The 19421-nt window shown below is 34.4% G+C and overlaps 1 protein-coding gene across 1 annotated transcript; it reads right to left on the bottom strand.

Annotated features, from left to right (window-relative positions):
- Nucleotides 1-10847: 10847 nt before the first annotated feature.
- On the bottom strand, nucleotides 10848-13249 carry LOC127097816 (uncharacterized). Its single transcript, XM_051036298.1, has 2 exons — nucleotides 12664-13249; nucleotides 10848-11620 (listed from the first exon to the last, which is right to left on the bottom strand). Exons 1-2 carry the CDS (start codon nucleotides 13103-13105, stop codon nucleotides 11076-11078), a joined length of 987 nt encoding a protein of 328 aa, XP_050892255.1. The 5' UTR covers nucleotides 13106-13249; the 3' UTR covers nucleotides 10848-11075.
- Nucleotides 13250-19421: the final 6172 nt, after the last annotated feature.

Here is a 19421-nt window from a genome sequence, read left to right on the forward strand (position 1 = left end):
TTACCTTTGGGTAGGAACACTTGTGAGTTGGTTTGAGATCACCAAGCATGCTTGAATTGTATATTATTGATTTTCTTCTTTTGTTTACTAACCAAAAGCATAAAAATATGTCACTAACATCTTTTGTTTGTAGCTTGAGCAGTCACAAGATCCAAGGCTCATAGAGGCCCCTATGCTCATTGATATGGCTAGGTGAAGATGAAAGCAAGCATGAAAATGGTTCCCAAGGCTCTCATCCATCAAATGTGCCTCCCAAGTATCTCAATTCATCATTTTGATCAAAGCAAACCAAAGGGTTTGAGGCTTGTTTCCCAAGGAAACCCTAATTCATTTGTGCATCAACTGTGCCTTGCTCATGAAGCAACCTCAACCCATGATCAAATACAATCAAGGTAAGTTCTTTAATTCACCATTTCATGCATATTTTAGCTTATATGAGTATCCTCAATCATTAATTCATCAAGATTTGAGGCATGGACTTGAGAAGTTGATCAGTCAATTCATCTAACTATTGTGAGATACACTGAGACCTAACTTTTGATATGTTTATCAAATGGAGATGATCCCAAGAGAAAATATGTACTTAAGAACCATATGAACAACTTTCATGTTCATCAAAAATTTATTTGAAGCTTGGAAGGTTATCATCCATTTCAAAATATTATAGGTTATTTTGACTGAAACCCTAATTTTGGGTCAACTTCCCAAGAACATAACTCGTTCATTTTTCATGATTTCTAGGTGGGATCAAATTCATTGGAAATTTTAAGATGTATACTTAATTTTTTATGTTGAACAAATTTTCAAAATCCTAAAAGAAACACATGTTATAATGTAAAACATTATAGGTCACTTTGGACCAAAGGCATTGAAAAGTGAAAAAGTCCAACTTCAAGTGCCCATAACTTTCTCATCAAAAATCCAAATGATGCAAAAATTTAAGTCCAAATTGATTGTATTAAAAATATATACAACTTTGATGTTGAAGGTTTTATCATTTGGAGCTTGCATCATTGAAACAGAAGGGCTTGAAGTTTGGCCATTTTGGAAATTTTCACATGTACATGTTTTGCACCTTGCACTTTATGATCAATTTTCACCAATTTCCAAATTCCAAATGAAGTTTTGCCCAACATAACAATTGATCCTCATGCCAAGAGCTTTCCAACCATTACCCATAAGGCTATGTTTCATTTTGAAAATGTCATTTTCGAAGAGGAGAAAGTATTGGTACATTTTTAGAAACTTGATTCAAACACATTGCATGAGCTCAATACACATCATCTGCACGTCCAAACTATATTTGCTGATGTTAAGCATTCATTTCCAATTGGAATTGGGCCCTCCATGCGCCTGTACAGGCCCATGCATGGAGGCCCTTTCCATCCATGCACATGCTTTGATCATGCATACCTTCTCCATTTGCTATAAATAAGGTTCCAAGGCTTCATAATTTCGCAACCTAAGGGCACCTGTTATGCTGCAAGAATATCTCCATAACCTCACTTAAAGGAACTTTCTCATTTCTCTTCAATTTTTCAGATCTAAATTTCAATTGCATTGATTGATTTTCTAGATCTATAGTTCCTAAACCTTGCTCATCTTCATCACTAGACTACACTGCAAGCAAAAGCATTGAAGAATCGTGCTCTCAAGATCCTCATTTCAGAGGTTTACATCCAAACTTATTTTCTTTGAATCTCATTATATATAGCTTATTTCTTGCATTTACTGGGTTGTCTGAAGTCCTCTCATCAGAGGCAACATAACTGTGCTTTGAATTTTGCAAATACACTAAGTTTCAGTTGAACACCACAAAATTCAACCTCCGATTTCTCTCTCCATGGAAGTCTCGAGTAGAATTGGTTGGCACAGGGGTGATGTACATCACCCCAGCTTTCATTTGATATATGGATCGTGGCATTTGATGGAGGTTGCCATGTCTGCAACTCTCACCGACGTCGGAGGTCTCGCCGGAGAAGACAGGTGGTGTACACCACCGTCCTAACTCCAAATCAATTCCTGGCCACACGATCTTGTTTCCAGATCTAATCTGGATTCTTCCATGTTATGACCTTTTTAATGGCAGCGTGTTATGCATTGACTAGTGTGTTTGGTAGGCGTGCGCACATGATCCGTTTGATGCGCCAGCTCAATTAATGAGCTCTTGATCCAACGCCTCACACTTTTTCTCATTTTTAATTTCTGATTTTAATTTTCATTTATTTCTTTTATTCCATTTCATTTCAAAAAATCACATCTCACTCATTATTGGTCCAAAAAATGTGAGACCAATTGCATTTTTCTTCTTTTAATTTCTAGTTTCTAAAAATGATTTTTGATATTTTTTATTTTATCATTTGATATTTTTTGTAAAATTTTCTCTTTTCTGGTTGTTTTTAATTCATTTAAAATGGTTTTTGATATTCAAAAAATACAAAAATATTTTCTTAACCTCTTTGAATGATGATGGATCTATGAAAAATATTCTTCTTAATTTATTAATTGATTTGAGATTTTAATTCAATTAGGTTATTTTTATGCATTTTTAATTGATTAAAATTAGTTTCTGGTTTCAAAAAATGGTGAATTTTTTTGTCAAACTTTGTTTGACCTTGTTGAACTTAGGATGATTCACTTGGACTTTTCAAAGTTGATTTGAAGTGAATTTGAAGTTTGACCTTTCTTTATTATTTTAATTCAAGTGTTATTTTAATTTTGAAAAATACCAAAAATATTTTATTTGTTTCTTGACTCCTAATCTTCATTTTGCTTCTGTTTACTAATGTTTGACCTTGATTTCATCTATCTTTGGTCAATGTATGATTGGTTACCTCATTTGATTTCCATTAATGCACTTTCTTATTAATTTTCTTCTTCTTCTTTTTCTTTTTTATCAATGAGTTAAAGATTGGTGGTTAGCCTTGATGTATGGGAGGTTTAACCTTCCTTGATTCAAATCTAATTCATCTTGATCATAGATCAAGTGAATGGATTTGCATTAAGGATAGGTCGCTTCCTAATCAAGCAAAGAACCTAAATCAATACAAGATCATTTCTCATCTTCTTTTGGCATGGCAAGTTGTAGGAGCTTGATTCACTAATCAAGATCTCTAACTTGTGTTGTTGCCTATATTTTTATTGACCGGCCTCAGATAGGTGTGACTACTACATTAGTCCACTTACAATTGCTTAACATAGCGCTAAATTGCCTTATGGCACACTAATACTAACCATTAACCATTAACATTTAATTCTTGCACTTTACATTTATGCAATTTATTATTCTTGTACATATTATTCATTTGCTTTTGCCCTTTGCTCATTTGAGCACATGTTTATGTTAATGCAATTTGCCTTTTGCTCACTTGAGCACATAATTGTGTATATACTATTGTACTTGTGTTTTATTTTGATTGTTGTGAACCAATTGCAAATGGACAAAAGGACTTAGCCTTTAGGACATTCCCTATGCAAAAATGGAGTCAAAGAGCAACTAGGCCTTATGCCTTTAGAGTGCTATAAAAGTCAAAGAGCAACTAGGCCTCATGCCTTTAGAATGCTTAAGGTTGAAGAGGAATTGAAAGGACATATTCTCTAAACTCCCTCTTGTCCATTCTTTGTTTGCATTATAAAACTTTTTGATGTATGTGTTCTTGTGCTAGGGATTCCGATTTGAGCCTAAGTGAAGAACCATTGTCATGAGCTTTCAAAGTGAGAGATACAAGAGCCATTGGAAGATGCCTAAGAGCTTTGCTTGATTGATTGATTGCTTGAGTATACACTTATTTGCTTGCTTATTCCAAAGGATGGGAGCTACTTGGATCATCAATATGATCTCAAGAAGGGAACTCCGTTTATGGTCTTATTTCTTTCCCTTCATCTCTTATATGTTTAGGACTTAGCCATTCTTCTTCTTCCCTCCACTATAACCCAAGCCAAAACTTTTGTGCAAACATTAACACTTGTTTTCAAACATTAGAAACTTAAGCATTATGCTTTTGATTTTCAAACTTCCTTTTCATAACACTTCTTTTGAATTGAATCTTTAAGTCAACTTTGACCATATTTTGTAAATACTTTTCATTGGTAAATATAACTCATTCAAATGTCTTGTGGTTTCAATGGCCACTTTCTTATTAAAACTTTTCATAACCATTAGCTATTAGGTTTGAGTTATCCTTGAGGTAGATATAATACTCACCTATATCCTTAGTGATGGACAATGAGTCTTCCATGCTTATTATAGGGTTAACCCCTCACTAGTATGTTGAAGCTATCCTCACCTGGTGGATTTGTGGTTTTAGGTTGAGTTTTCTCCCTTGGATAACAAAAGACCTTAAGGCTTTTGGACCAATCAATTCACCAACTTGTTTTGAGATTTTTACCCCGAACTACGAGGTTTTGATCCTAATCTTTTTTAAGATGGTACGTAGGCAATGGGTTTATCCATTCAAACACAAAAATTGTAAATAACTTGTATATTCTTCTCTCATCTCCCCAATCATGTTTGCACAAATACTTTTTTTCACAAAATACCAACCTACCTTACAACAAAATGTGAAAAGGGCTCCCTAGGAGTACCTAGGATGTTTTGGGTGCTTAAAACCTTCCCATTGCATAACCAACCCCCTTACCCCGATCTCTGACATTTTTATTAGTTTTTGATTCGATAAAACTTCTCGGTTTTTGTTCGCTTTCTAACATTTCCCTTGGATAAATAGAAGTGCGGTGGTGACTCTACTTGTATGGTTTACTTTTGATTTAGTCAATAAATCTAAAGGTAAGGAATACCCCGCTACAGAAAAGTGGCGATTGTGTTGGGGATTTTTGCCTAGTGGGTTTTGCCTACTTTTCACATTTTGTTGTATTGTATTGTATATTATTTTGTGACATATTTTTGTGCAATTTGGGATTACTGTATTGTATGTAATGATTGAATTGCTTGATATATTAATTGCTTGTATGCTTGGTGATCTTTGTAAGATGAGTTCTATACCCGAACTCGAGTGCACTTAGGATAGGAGAATGACATAGTCTTGTTGACTTGTGTGGAGTTATTCCTTAGCAAGTTGACTTGCAAGCCCATTCACTTGGTGGAGGTCATGTTGGGATCAATAATGTCACATGAGTAGTCGTGGTTAGGCATTACTCTTTCCAATATAGACCTTGGAAGCCAAGGACCTTAGTTTACCAAGCCCATCTTGGCCTATTTTTAGGACGTAATGCGAAGGTCGTTCAAGTGTAAGATTTGATACGATTGTTACGCGATACTACACTCATAAGAGTCTCTCTTGAGAATATTTTTGGAATACGAGTAGTCGTTTATCCGATAATATCCGAAAGATGGGATGATGACTATGGGAACCTCTTGTAGAACATGTTTGGCAGGTTTAAACCATAGTACACTCCCTTTGGGTGGTTCTTAACCAAGACTCCATGCTCGTGACTTGCAACAAACCCTTGATTCATGGTTGATCAGTTCTTGTGTATCCTTAATATCAATGGAACTTGGGTGTTGATAAGGTGTAAACCATAATCCACCAAAATGGATGATTGATATTAAGGATGACTTGATCCATCCCATGACCTTTATGTGGTGTGCTTTGTTTGATCCTTGAGTGTGATTGTTGCATCCATGCATTCATGCACCCATTTGCATCCATATCATCAAACAATGAGAAATTTTTTGAGGAACTTAAGAGGTCTATTTGCAAATTTTCAGACATGGACAAACAAAGAAGGAATACGAAGAAGTACAGTTTCAGACAACCCGACTTGAAAGAGCTAAGGAATTTGACATCCTATGTATTAGATCCCTTGGGTTTCAAGGCTCGTCATGGGAAGCTTCTATCTATTCTGGCTACTCAAGTGGACGAAGGTCTGATGAGTGTATTGGTGCAGTTCTATGATCCCTTGTACCGTTGCTTCACATTTCCGGATTTCCAGCTTTTGCCCACGCTTGAGGAGTATGCCTATCTTGTGGGTACACCTATCCTGGATCAGTTGTCGTTCAGTGTCTTAGAGAGGGTTCCTACTTCTCAAGAGATTGTTGATCTATTGCATATAGATGAATCTCTGGTTGGTGCTCATATGACTACCAAAGGAGGAATTCAAGGTCTCCCTTCTGAGTTCCTCATTGCTCAAGCTACTATGTATGGGAAGGCCATGAGTGAGGACGCCTTTGAGGCCGTATTTGTACTTCTCATCTATGGGCTAGTGTTATTCCCCAACATCGACAAGTTTGTAGATGTGAACGCTATTAGGATTTTCTCTACTCTTAATCCCGTTCTGACTTTATTGGGTGACACTTATTTCTCTTTGCATATGAGGAATGCAAAGGGTGGTGGTACCATTGTGTGTTGTTTGCCTCTGTTGTACAAGTGGTTTATTTCGCACTTGCCGCAGACGGTCGCCTTCAAGGAGAACAAAGGATGTCTACGGTGGTCCACGAGGCTTATGTCTCTCACTAATGATGATATCTTTTGGTACAACCATGTATATGATGGTGTGTAGATTATCGACTCTTGTGGCGAATTCTCCAATGTGCCTCTTCTTGGTACATGTGGTGGGATTAACTACAACCCTATTTTGGCACGTCGTCAGCTTGGGTTCCCCCTAAAGGATAAACCTAATAACATTCTGTTAAAGGGTGTATTCTTTCAGGAGGGTAAAGATCCCCAAGGCTTGAAGGGCAGGATGGTTCGCGCTTGGAGCAAGATCCATAGGAAGGGAAGGAAAGAGCTTGGTCCGAAGAATTGTATTGCTTTGGAACCCTATACCTCATGGGTGAGGAGGAGAGCTTTCGAGTATCTTATGCCTTATGAGTATCCGAGACCTACACCTTTGGTTGTGGCTGGGCCTTCAACCCTCTCTAACCAAGGAGTAGAGGAGTTGAGAGACGAAGACCGTTCACGTGCCTGGATACGTGAACGAGAGGAGTTGCTTCAGCAGCTTAGAGAAAAGGATGCATTGATAGATTTTCTTGAGCATCAGGTTATTGATGAGCCTGATGATGTGGTGACTTCTCTTCTTCCTCAGTCTTCCAAATTTTGGAAGAGGAAGTACGATCGACTAGCCAAAGAGAAGGCAGATATGGAGGCAGCCTATGAGAGGGAGGTGAAGAGGCTTCGTGCAACTTATCTTCCAGTCTCCAGAGCTTTAGACGATTGTTTCTAGGGTTCCATAGGATGTTCATTTTCCTTCTCTCTTGTATTGTGTTTGGTTACCAAGACTGTACTTCTTTGGTGTAAAAATATTTTCCAGATATTATTGATATGATATTTCCATATATGTCTAAGTAATTAATATTTTCAATATTTGCAATAGGACTCTAAAGTTCCTTTGATAAATAAAATAAATCATATGCACAAACATTGCATGCATCATGTGCATAAGCAGGTTTTGCTCCAGGCTTCTTGTTCAATGATCTAACTCTGTGCTCTTCATTTATTTTGAAGACAAGCTGACTCACCGGTACTACACCAGAGCCAACACTTCAAGACTGATGGATCAGCTAGAGCAAGAGAACCGAGAACTCAAGGAGGTCAGTTCCAAAATGTCCCAATTAATAAAAGGTCAGTTACAAATAATATTAATTAAGTCAACCTGAAATCGCTATTTGCTCTATTTATCCTAATCGGTAACTTTTAGAGCATATAGGAACTCAATTGATCTCAATTAATAGGAATTTATGCATTTAAGGAAATACGGGGTATTATAATACACCACTAGAAATTTAGTTTCTATCGGAAATTTTGATTTTGCCTACCGGAAATTTCATTCAATTTTAAGTCAGGGGCAATTTTGACAATTTGAAACTATGGGGGTGTCAGGTATAAATGGAGGGGGGGGGGAATTAAATTCTCCATATATATGTATGATACTTGCGACTCTCTGTAGAGAACTTGACATGCCACCCCATGTTATACTTGCTACTCCCATGTAATTGTATGTTGACAAAAATGTTCTTTATTATTTATCAATCAAAAGTTACATGATAAAATCAATATAATCATTAAACAATAAATCTCAACAATAACAAAAAATAAACAAAATCAATAAAATCGTTAAACATTAAATCTCAACAACAAGAACAACAACAACATTAAACATTTTACTTGACACAACAATAATGACTAACATTGTTAAGTTTCATCCAAGCTTTCCTAACTAACATTAAACATTTTTAACATCAATTACAAGAGAAGAGATTACATTAAAGAACCAACATGAAACAGTTTCCTGCTCTTGCTATTTATCCTAGAGAATAATGTTGTACTTCATGCAATTGCTTTCATTATCATTATTTTCATCATGTTAAGTTTACATTTTAGCATTTTACATCTAAGATAGATCGTTTTGGCATTCACATTCTGATTGGCTGGTGATGGTTTCACGCGGATCATTGATGTTTCATGTGGATTGATGAGTTGGAAATGTCTTGACTGTTGCTACTTTATAAATAGACGACAAGATTCATTATTTAAGTTTTTTTCATCGAATTGGACAAAAAATTCTCATTCTCCCCTCGGTTGCTAGCTCAACCGAGGTAATAGGTCATAACTAAAAAATAAATAAAAATGCATTAAAATGAAGTTGTTGGAACTCGAAAGAGAGGTTGATCAATACTTTTCTCTTTGTTTGTCATCTCGACTGAAATAATAGGTCATAAACAAAAATAAATAAATAAAATAAAAGTTGTTAAAATGCAGTTGCCAAAATTCGAAGGTGTGTTCTTTGAATACTTTTACTCTCAGTTGCCAGCTCAACTGAGGTCATAGGTCATAAAAAAATTAAAAGTTGTTGGAATTCGAAGGCGTGTCACTTGAATACTTTTACCCTTGGTTGCCAGCTCAACCGAGAAAATGGGTAGTATTTAGAAAAATGTGGCGTGCATATTATTTACACATCAGTTGTTTATCAGCTGAGGTGGAAGACTTTTCATAAAATATATTATTTCTAGTAGTGTTTATTATTAGTGATGTGATTGTTGTACCCCTTTTCAAGATAACAAACATCGGTTTTGTCTTGAGCCAATTGTGTATCATCCATAAAAATGACTTCTTATAAGTCACTACTTCAAGAATGAGTAAATTGTGCTACACCCTTGTCATTATTCTTCGATTCTTTGTCGAAGTAACAGCCCCTAGTATATTGTTCAAACTTTTGACAATAATAGTATTGGACTTCCTTTATCTCCACCTTCTTTTTAAATTTGCGATTCTGAGGAGTATCATTCTTGCTTATCTCGCTTTGGCTTTTTGAGTTATTGCATGCACCATCACTTTCATTCCACTTTTCTTTTCCTTTGTTGTTCTTTGAGGAGTCTTCTTTCATTTTCTTGAAGAATTTGTCCTATAAAGCTTGTTCAAACACCTTATCTTAATTTTTCGATTTGGGCCTCAACTCACGAGCTTCAAGAGATGGTTGCAACTCTTGAAACTTCATTTTTACCAATATTTGGATTCTTAAATGGCCATAATAATGTGATCAAATTTGTCAGGAAGAGCTCTTAGAACCATTTCCACTTTCTGCAGTTCATAAATCTTTTCTCCACACAACTTCATTTGATTGGTCAAAACCACCATTTTTTAGAAGAACTCGACAATTGCTTCACCAACATTCATCTGCAAATTCTCATATTGTTTCCTCAAGAATTGTAGCTTGACTTTCTTTAATTTGTCATTCCACCATACAACTTATTGAGAGTATCCCACACACCTTTGACTATTTCTTTCTAATGATCTCCTCAAAGACATTTGAATCCACACACTAATGTATCAAGATCAAGCTTTTTCCCATATTTCTTGCTCATTTTGTAATGAGTAGTTTTTTGTGCCTCAATAGCATCTGCCTCAAATGTCAAGAAACCATCGTTCATGATTTCAAGCACATCTTGAATTCTAAATATAACTTTCATCATAACACGCCATTTATCATAATGTTCTCCCTTGAAAACTTGTAGATTGGCTAGGAATCTATTGAAGGTTGTACTTCCATATGCCATGGATGGAGATTAAGTAGTGAATTAGTCCTCAAGATACCAATTTGTTTGATAACTTATGTTTTAAGTTACTTGCAAATTGAAAAAATTAAGAGAAATTAAAAGCAATCGAGAGAGAAAAATATTATTAAAATGAAATTAAATATATATTATAAACATGTGTTACAAAGTCAATAGTAACTATATGTATAATTAACAATAATCATATATATATATATATATATATATATATATATATATAATATATATATATATATATATATATATTATATATATATATATATATATATATATATATATATATATATATATATATATAACTAACAGTACTCATATGTGAAACTAATAGTAACCAAATGTGAAATCAAAAGTTAAATTATCTAATCACATTATAATAAACTTCTCATTTCTAATTTCTAAAAGTGAATTGCATATCTAATAGTTCATTACATTTCAAAAATTTCAATTTAAAAAAAAAACTTAAATTTTAGCTGTTAATTAATTTTGATGATGATCCACATATTTCAAAAAATAATTTATCATTTGATGGGTTTTCTGAAGAGCTCAAAAGTTCTAAAGAATAATGACTTCAAATATGTACTAACTCACTCTAATACACAATTGGAAACAAAACCAATTACAAAAGAGAGGCGTTGTATCTAACGACATTATGTCTCTCATAAGCTATATTACCCGTGACGCTTTGATCAATCTAAAGAGCTTGAAAAACAAGACACATTTTTTATAATAAATGTATTTGTCAAGGGAACGTAAGTTGCTTACCAGACAAATAGTACTGATAATAAGTTATAAAGTATATAGATTGAGTGACACTAGGAAGTACTCATAACTTAAAAAATTTAAGAACCATTGAATATCATAACGTTTTTATTGGGACAAAAACAAGAAGAACTATAAAATTAAGGAATCACAGTTACACCAAATTTCCCACCAAACACAGCTTATATTTCTAAAAAGTAACAACAAATACCACAAAACCAAACATAAATAACCAAAGAAACACTAAATTTCAACCAAAGGCGTTCAAATTTATGAAAAGCACTATGAATTAAAAAACTGCCTCGACAAGAGCGTGCTTCTTTTTGGGGTATCCAATTCCAAGTATATGGTTTAGGTACACTTTCCCATTCTTCACAGTAGCTGCAGTAGCCAAACGATGTCTAGGCCCAGAGAATGTCGCCACAACAGAAGCTGTATTCCACCCATCTAAACTCTCCACCAATCTCCCAGAAGGAGTACTACCAGCAACCACCACCTTATCAGGAGACAACAACTCCAAACCATCACCAAAATAAAGTGGCCCTCCAGTAACCTTTACGATCTTCACTTGGTCTCCGTTTTTCAAATCAATCTTAAACAAATTTCCACTAAAAGTGTGAATCACTATCAAGAATCCATCTGGGTGGTAAACAATCCCGTTGAGTCCAACAAATGTTTTATGCCATTCTTTTGGAGTAAAGAGTGGACTCGTAATGATTGATATAACATTCCCATCAACCCCAACTTTCCAAATTTTATTCCCTTTTACATCTGTCACATAAGCATTGCCTTCTGCATCAACCGCAACATCGTCCGCAAAGGATTTCCCATCACCTGCATTAAAGAATTGAGTCAATAATATGGATCAGAGTTATTGCAATTGCAACTTGCAATTCACCATAAATTAATTATCATTGTACTATTGTCTATAAGTATATTATTGTTGTTGTAAAAATTAGGTGAGAAATACGACATATACATATGGAGCAGAACGTGTCGTGTCTACTAAAGATCATGGAGGAGTAATATATCGATAGAAACAAAGAGAAAAATAAACGCGCAGAGCATGCATGGTAGAGAATAGAGATTGTGAATAAAACACAACAAACAAAACAAACATATCTATCATCTCTCCTCGTTTCCTTCACCTTTTACTATGTTCCAAACAGACCAAACAATACGTAAAATATTAAATTTAAAATTAAAATAAAATAGTAATAGATTCAGTTTTCAGTACCCCACTACAGTGTCTAACTTAACTTAAGTGGTTGGTGTGGTATAGCTGTCAATATAAAAGAATTTAAAATGAATTCGACTCGGAATCTCTAGTTAAATTGAAATAAATATTTTATTATTTTATGCGAATGTTTTTTATTATTTAACTATAATTACTTATTTATATTGAGTTTAATGATGATGTCTTTATGTAAAAAAAAATATATTCATTTAATAGAAATCGTTTTACTATTTACTATGTTATAGAAATAATTTAAAATTTTCAAATCTAATTGGATAGAATTATGGTCATGGATCACTTCTTTTCTTATTTATTTTTTATTGAAAAAATAAAGTAATACACTTATAAGAAAAAGTATAATATCCTTGTAAAAATGTAAAAGTAATATTAATTAAAAAATAAAATTAAAAAAAATTATATTTTAAATTAAAATTGATGGATCATTAATCTTCTTATATTTAATTATTTTAAATAGATCACTCGCTATCGCGTGAGACGAGGGAGTAGTACAATTTTATGAAGAAAAAAAAAATTGATGTATGTTTTAAACAAAAATTATATATGAATTCTATTAATGGAAAGCTTTGAAAGCGATGCATGAACCGGAAAGAATACGAAGAAGAAAATTAGGAGTACTTACTAGGGCCAGAAAGTTGAGTAAGAAAGAGGCGTTTCCACGTAGAAAGATCATAAGCAACGAGAGAACCATAACGGTTTCCCAAAACGTCGGCGTTTACTACCAGAACCCGATTTCTACTCCGGTCAATCGTCAAACCCAACGACGCGTTTCCGGCTAGCTCTGATTCCTTCACTATTGATTCCTCTTCAAACACTGTTCCGGGAGATTCGTTCTCACCAGGTACGGGAATTTGACCTATGCCGCCTTCAAAGAAAGAGACTATGAAACGGTTGTTGACGGAATCCCACTTGGCGCATTCTCGGAACCAACCGTTGCTGTGGTAGTGGTAGACGTGAGTGGGTGGTTGAGATCGTTCTAGGGATATGATTATGCCGATGGGTATGGCGGTGAGTAGGAGTAGAATGGCTAGGAATTTTGGAGAACAAAGGCACGAAAGAGCCATGAGAGAGAAAAAGAAAGAAAGAGAGGTTCCCAATGGAAAATTGGAAATGGATTTTAGATCCTTTTTCTAACAAAGTTTGATGCCAATTAGGTGGCAATTGGGTGTGGACTTTAAATAATACTCCTTCACAAAATACCACTAATGTGCCTACCACAAAAAAAGAAATTGAGTTTAAGAATATTCACTAAAATAGTTTACATTAAGAAATCGCTAATTTTAATATGTTTTAATGATAGTTTTATTTGATACAATCAACATTTTTTATTTCCTAAAAAACAATAGTATAATATATTATTTATTTCACACATTAGGAAGATACTATAAAAAATTATGGAGGGTTGAATCCAAAATAACACTTGAAATCAAAGAGATATTCATTAAAGTCAATGCATTTTGAATATAGAATTGATTAGAAATTAAAAATAGAATAAGAATTTACCAAATGAATTTTATCAATTATTTATATTTTCTTGTATTATTATTATTAATATATAAAATATCTTAATTTAGAAAATGAATTTTTAATATTAATTTGATATATAAATATAAAAAGTAGTCAATAATATATTAAAAATTGAAAATAGTACTTATTCAAATAATACTCCTAGACGAAATACTCGTATATCTACTACACAGAAATATACTAGTATAACACAATGTCCTTATTTCAAACATTAAAAAATACTAAAAATGGTCATGAAGGGTTGAACTTCTAGAGCATTCCAAAATAAAGTTTGAATTTAATCCAAAGGATATCCATATTAAATTTTCAATGCGCTTCGTAAATAAAAATATATATGAAAAACCAAAAGATACTTCAAATAATTATTTTTACTAGAACTTTATTTATTATATTATTATTATTAGTATTGTTATTATTATTGTTTTTAACATAATATAATGTATTAGTAATATTTTGAACATCTTCATCTATCCTACTAATTGGATGATCACTCTCTATTAGTCCTTAGCACAATTCCGTACTAGCATATGCTATAAGATTGGATGATCACTCTATGTAAATTAGTCCTTAGCACAATTCCGGACTACCATATGCAATATGCTATAAGATTCGATGATCACTCTCTAAATTAGTCCTTAGCACAATGCCATCCTATCATATGCAATATGCTATAAGATCTACAATACCATATGTAATGAATGAGGTTGATAAAATTCAACATGGTTTTACGTGGGGAGATTAGGATTAATGGAAGAAATGGAAGAAATTTTCTCTAATCAGTTGAGATGGTTGTTGTTTGTCTAGGTCTTCGTCAAACACATCATATGAATGATATTTTTATAACGAAGATTATGTAACATTCCGTATATTTTTAATTACTTCAAATATTGTCAATTAGAATAAATAGAGTAATCAGTAAATTTAAAAAAATCAATTCTTATTTAAAGAGATCAATGGACTCAGATATATTGAAAAATTAGTCAAATATCTCATCAATTGGTGAGAAGAAATCATGCTAGTGTCATGATTATTGTTGGATATTGATAATGAGTTGGTTAGGAATGTTTATGAATTGTTAATGTGTTGATTGTGTATATTTTTTGACTATGATTTGATTGCTTGTGTGTATGTATAATATGATTAAAATTTTATGATGATGAGTGAGAAAAACCTAAAAGTATAATTAGGTGAATGAACTAGAAATATAACTTAGGGTGTGTTTGTTTGATGGATTAAAATTATAATCCCGGGAATATCATTCCTAGGAATAGTATTGCCAGGAATTTTATTCCCATCAATGTGTTTGGCAAAATCAATAAAGTTCCTAGGAATATTTTTAAGTTTTATTTAATTAAATTTTAAAAATTAAAAAATTAAAAATAAATGTGTTAAAATAACATGAGAGTGGGAAGTTATGGTTGGTTATTTTATATTCCCATGGGAATATAAGATTCCCATCATTTGACATGGGAATAAAAATGGAGAAATTTATGAACAAAACATATTCCTGGGAATAAAAAGTACCCAGGCATAAACTATCAAAACTTGAAACAAACAAGGGAATATGTGAATTCCAATGTCATATTCCCGGGAATAATATTTGTATCCACGAAACAAACACCCCCTTAGGCTATGAAAATAAGTTATATGGTGATGCTTGGACACGAAGATACCCCGGTGTGTACCGTGGACGAGTAGTCGCTAGAATTGTAGTTTAGTCATGGACTATAATGTTTGTATGGAACATGAGATGATGTTATGAGACTTGGTGAATGTGATCACCTAGTGATTGATGAGTACAATCACGTTGCGATTATTGAACTAGTCATGTATTCGGAAACAACCACATTGTCGTGCCCGTCCCAAATTGTGATGCTTATGAAAAGTAAGAATTGGGATACATGCATTATTATTTCTCATCAACCAACTAGTTAGAGCCACATAGATAACATGAGACCTCAAAATGGGTTAGAGTCTCATACGAGGAAAATGCTTGAAATGGGTTGAGTCTCATATGGAGCGGTGGTCCTTGAGGTGGGTTTGTGTCCCATGGAAGAATCTGAAATCTACAAGAAAGTTGAAGTATGTGTTTACTGTCGAAATTGGTAAACAAACGCTAGTCTTCCAAATTCAAAAATACTTTGGTTACTCACAGAATCGACTAGATTGATCCTAGGACATGTGCTTGTGTTAATTTAGGTTTTGTAAATGATAAATATTTCGATAATGCTCTTGGTTTGAAAATAGCATTCAAAGTTTAAGAGTAAATGCATAAATATAAATAGACAATGTAAATAAGGCTTCAAAGTAAAATTGTAATTAAGAATAATGGCTAAAATGTAAACGATTTCATAAAAATGTACAAGTATGATGATCACACATACATTCTCTCAGTAACTCGTTTCTCAATACACAAATACTTAGAGTAAATTTGTGAGTTTTGTACAAGATGGAACACCTTGAATCCTAAACACTAAGACTCTTATTTATACTAATTATAAATAACTATAACAAACGGTCTCTTATCCAAAAGACGACACGTTTTCATCTGCATGCACTTTGCTATCCATAGCTTTTCACGTGTTCTTCCAAAGAAACAGATAAGGCCAAAAAATAGTTATGAGCCTTATTTGAATTTACGCTTCACCGAACACAACTCCAACGAAATGCCTCTGTCGAATTGCAGTTTGAACCTAAAAATATTTCTAAGTCCCAAACCAATATTTCCCTCTACGTGAGGGGGTTTCTTCGATTAAAAACTCATTATGTCGAATCAATCATACTCATGTATTCTTTTTAGAATATTTCCTTTAGCTTTTCTAATTCATCTCAAACATTTCCTTAGCATCGAAATTCCAGCTAACAAATTGCCCCCCAAAAATGTCGTTTTCGACTGAATGAAGAAAAAGACATTTTTTGAGAACATTTCGACACAACAACATCTTTTACTGCTATGATGTCATGGTCATCATGACCACCTTTTCTCAAATGTCTCATCAAGACGTGCGTAAAATCCATTTTAATCACCACACTTATATTTCCTAGGAGATCGTGGACCACGCCAACTATCATTGTTCACTCAATCACCCTCTAATCGAACACGTGTCCCACGATCATCATCAACCATTAATGCTTGAAGTGAAATGCTCCCTCTTTAATCAACTATAAATAACCTTTTTCAACTTATTTTCCACTTTTTCACTCTTCTGGGTTTCTCATAATCTCAAACATGAAAAACTATTCATTTCTCTCATTTCAAACCCAGATTTTCTTTAACAAATCTCCATCAATGGCGTCAACAACAACAAAAAGCTCAAAAGACTCCAAAAAACAATCAACCATTGCTCCAGTTCACATAATTCTTGGTCCAATGATAGTGGAAAGTCATAAATACATCCCAAAACCTTCTCTTGAAGAGGAGAAACGTTGTATTTATCAATCCCATGTATTAATTCTCATCTCTATCTCTGGTTTGAAACATGCAATTCTAGGTCTTTTACCAGATGTAAATGTTAATCCTGCAAAACTTAAGGAATTTTTCCCAACATATCACTATAACAAACCCATAGTAAGTAGGAAGAAGTCTATGGATAATACTAAGGTTACTACTGTTAAGCCAAATGCCCCAATTGATAACCAGGGCAAGTCTTCGGCTGAGCCTATAGAGAACCCCATAAACTTAGACTATATGAATAATTTTTAGGGTATTTCGCTTTTGCCCTTTGTAAAAAGATCCCAAAGATTACCTATCCTGGTGAGCCAAAGTGGAGAAAAGGAAAACCCAAGTTTGGAAGAATATGGGAATCTTCGATATGATTCAACTATCGAAGGTTGGGCCTGGATATAGCCAAGCTATGTTAATAGCTTCTTTGTATTTTTGGGATAGTACTCACAACACCTTTCACCTCCCTTGTGGGCTGATGACCCCAACCCTCTTCGACATAGCTGCAATTACCATTCTTCGACCAACAGGAGAAACCTACGACCCCAACTTCATGGCTGAAGACACTATTAGCTTTGATTGCAATCAAGCCACTTTCACTAACTACATCACAGACTACCACAAGAAAGACATTGAAGATGTCTCTGACATATAGCATATTGTATTCTTTGCACTATGGCTATCCCGGTGTGTTTTCTTCTTGAAGTCTCTTCAAGTAGCAAAGAAATATATGCCCATGGCGAACCAATTGCATGTTGGGCACAAACTTTGCCTTAGCCAGATGATCATGGGTTATCTTTATGAATCCTTAGCAGAAGGTATTGAAACCCTTAAGAGATTTCAACTTGGGTCGAATATGCTACTCTCGGGCCCATACTGGTTACTTCAACTGTGGCTCAATGCCACTTTCGAAATGTCGTTGCCAATACGCGGCCCCATTAATGAAGAAGCTGATGAAATTAAGAACATGAGGGTCAAAGGAACGCACCACACCCAACTGACTCCCAATGACGAAGGGCTTAGCTTGTAGAAAACCTTCACTGGATACGTGATGATGTATGCCAAGCTCTATAACCCCGCCTCTTATATGGCCCCCTTCGCCAACAGGACTCATGGTCCAAAGTGGTTCACTAAAAAAATTCCCTCTTCTTTAAAGGATCAAGAGGCAGAATCTCTTGACATATGAGATGCGTTCCTCACACCCAAGTTGATCACCAAAAGACTCAGACCGTCGAAGAACCATTTTGTTCTTCTCGGTTATCAACCAAATCTTGTCTCTCGATAATTTGGTTTTAATCAGATCCTACCCAAACCACGTTTCGCCAAGAAAAATGATGTCATCCTCTACAACATGATTCATACTAAAGCTGAATGCATCAAGGAAATGGAAAGATATTTTGGCATCACACAATTTACCCTTGTCCCCATTATTCCATCATTCTTTTGTAGTCGAGAATATGATACCTGGTGGAAGAACGACTACTCCAAAGAGATGTTTGATGTGGCAACTTTTACTCAACATCTAACATATGTGTTTGCTTCTGTACAGGAAAAGACCAAGAAAGGTACTTCAACTCATATCAAGGAAATCCAAGCATTCCAAAAATACTTTGAAACTGCCTACAGACCTGATGATCTTAGTCGAACTATCCGCGAGGCAGCAGTTACTTTGAGAGAAAAATTTATGAAGAAACTCACTGATTTAAAATTGCCTCCGTATGTTAAACCAAAACACAGGTATGAGTTGGATTTCAATCTTTACAAACCAAAATTCCCTCGACTACTATCTGTTGATTTAGGTGTGGCCTTCGTCCCTCCGTTTCCAAACTGGTTCGTCTGTGGAGGATTTTGTGAAAAATCTTCGACAAGACACTCAAAAGCTTGCGAAACGGGTGGTTTCAACTAAGCATACTCTTGACAGTTTCAAAGGACATCTTCATATTGTCATAAAGGATGTTCACATAGAGTCTCCAATATATGAAGGTGTGGAATAGGAGGTTTTTAGATTTACTTATTCTCCCAACAATTTTTTGACTCCCCTTTTTACTTGTGATAATTGTTTTGGCTTATTTTTTTCTTTCAGTTGTCGAAAGGAAACCACCACCAAAAGTTCCTACAAAGAAAGCCACTACGACCAAAGATGCGGTCGAAGAAGAAGAAGAAGCACCCACATAAACAACAATAATAACAAAGGTATACTTCGTATATTGTTATTATTTCTCTAGATGTATTATCTTCGTATTTTAATATTTGAGATATTTCGTTTTAGGAAAGTCGAAAGCCACCACCAACACCAAATAAACGAAAACTCAAGGAACCCCAGGTTCAAGTAGTCGATTCAGATGATGGTAATTTATCGCCAGATGCCTCCAAATAAGCCAAGAAGAAAAAGAAGTAGGCAAAGACCTTTG

This window comes from Lathyrus oleraceus, chromosome 6 (assembly GCF_024323335.1).
Source record: "Lathyrus oleraceus cultivar Zhongwan6 chromosome 6, CAAS_Psat_ZW6_1.0, whole genome shotgun sequence".
In the NCBI taxonomy this organism is placed as follows: Eukaryota; Viridiplantae; Streptophyta; class Magnoliopsida; order Fabales; family Fabaceae; genus Lathyrus; species Lathyrus oleraceus.

Coding starts and splice junctions, on each gene's coding strand:
- LOC127097816 (XM_051036298.1), bottom strand. CDS start 13,105: ATGGCTCTTTCGTGCCTTTGTTCTCCAAAATTCCTAGCCATTCTACTC. Junction 11,621..12,663: donor TACTCAACTTTCTGGCCCTA/GTAAGTACTCCT, acceptor TCTTTAATGCAG/GTGATGGGAAATCCTTTGCG.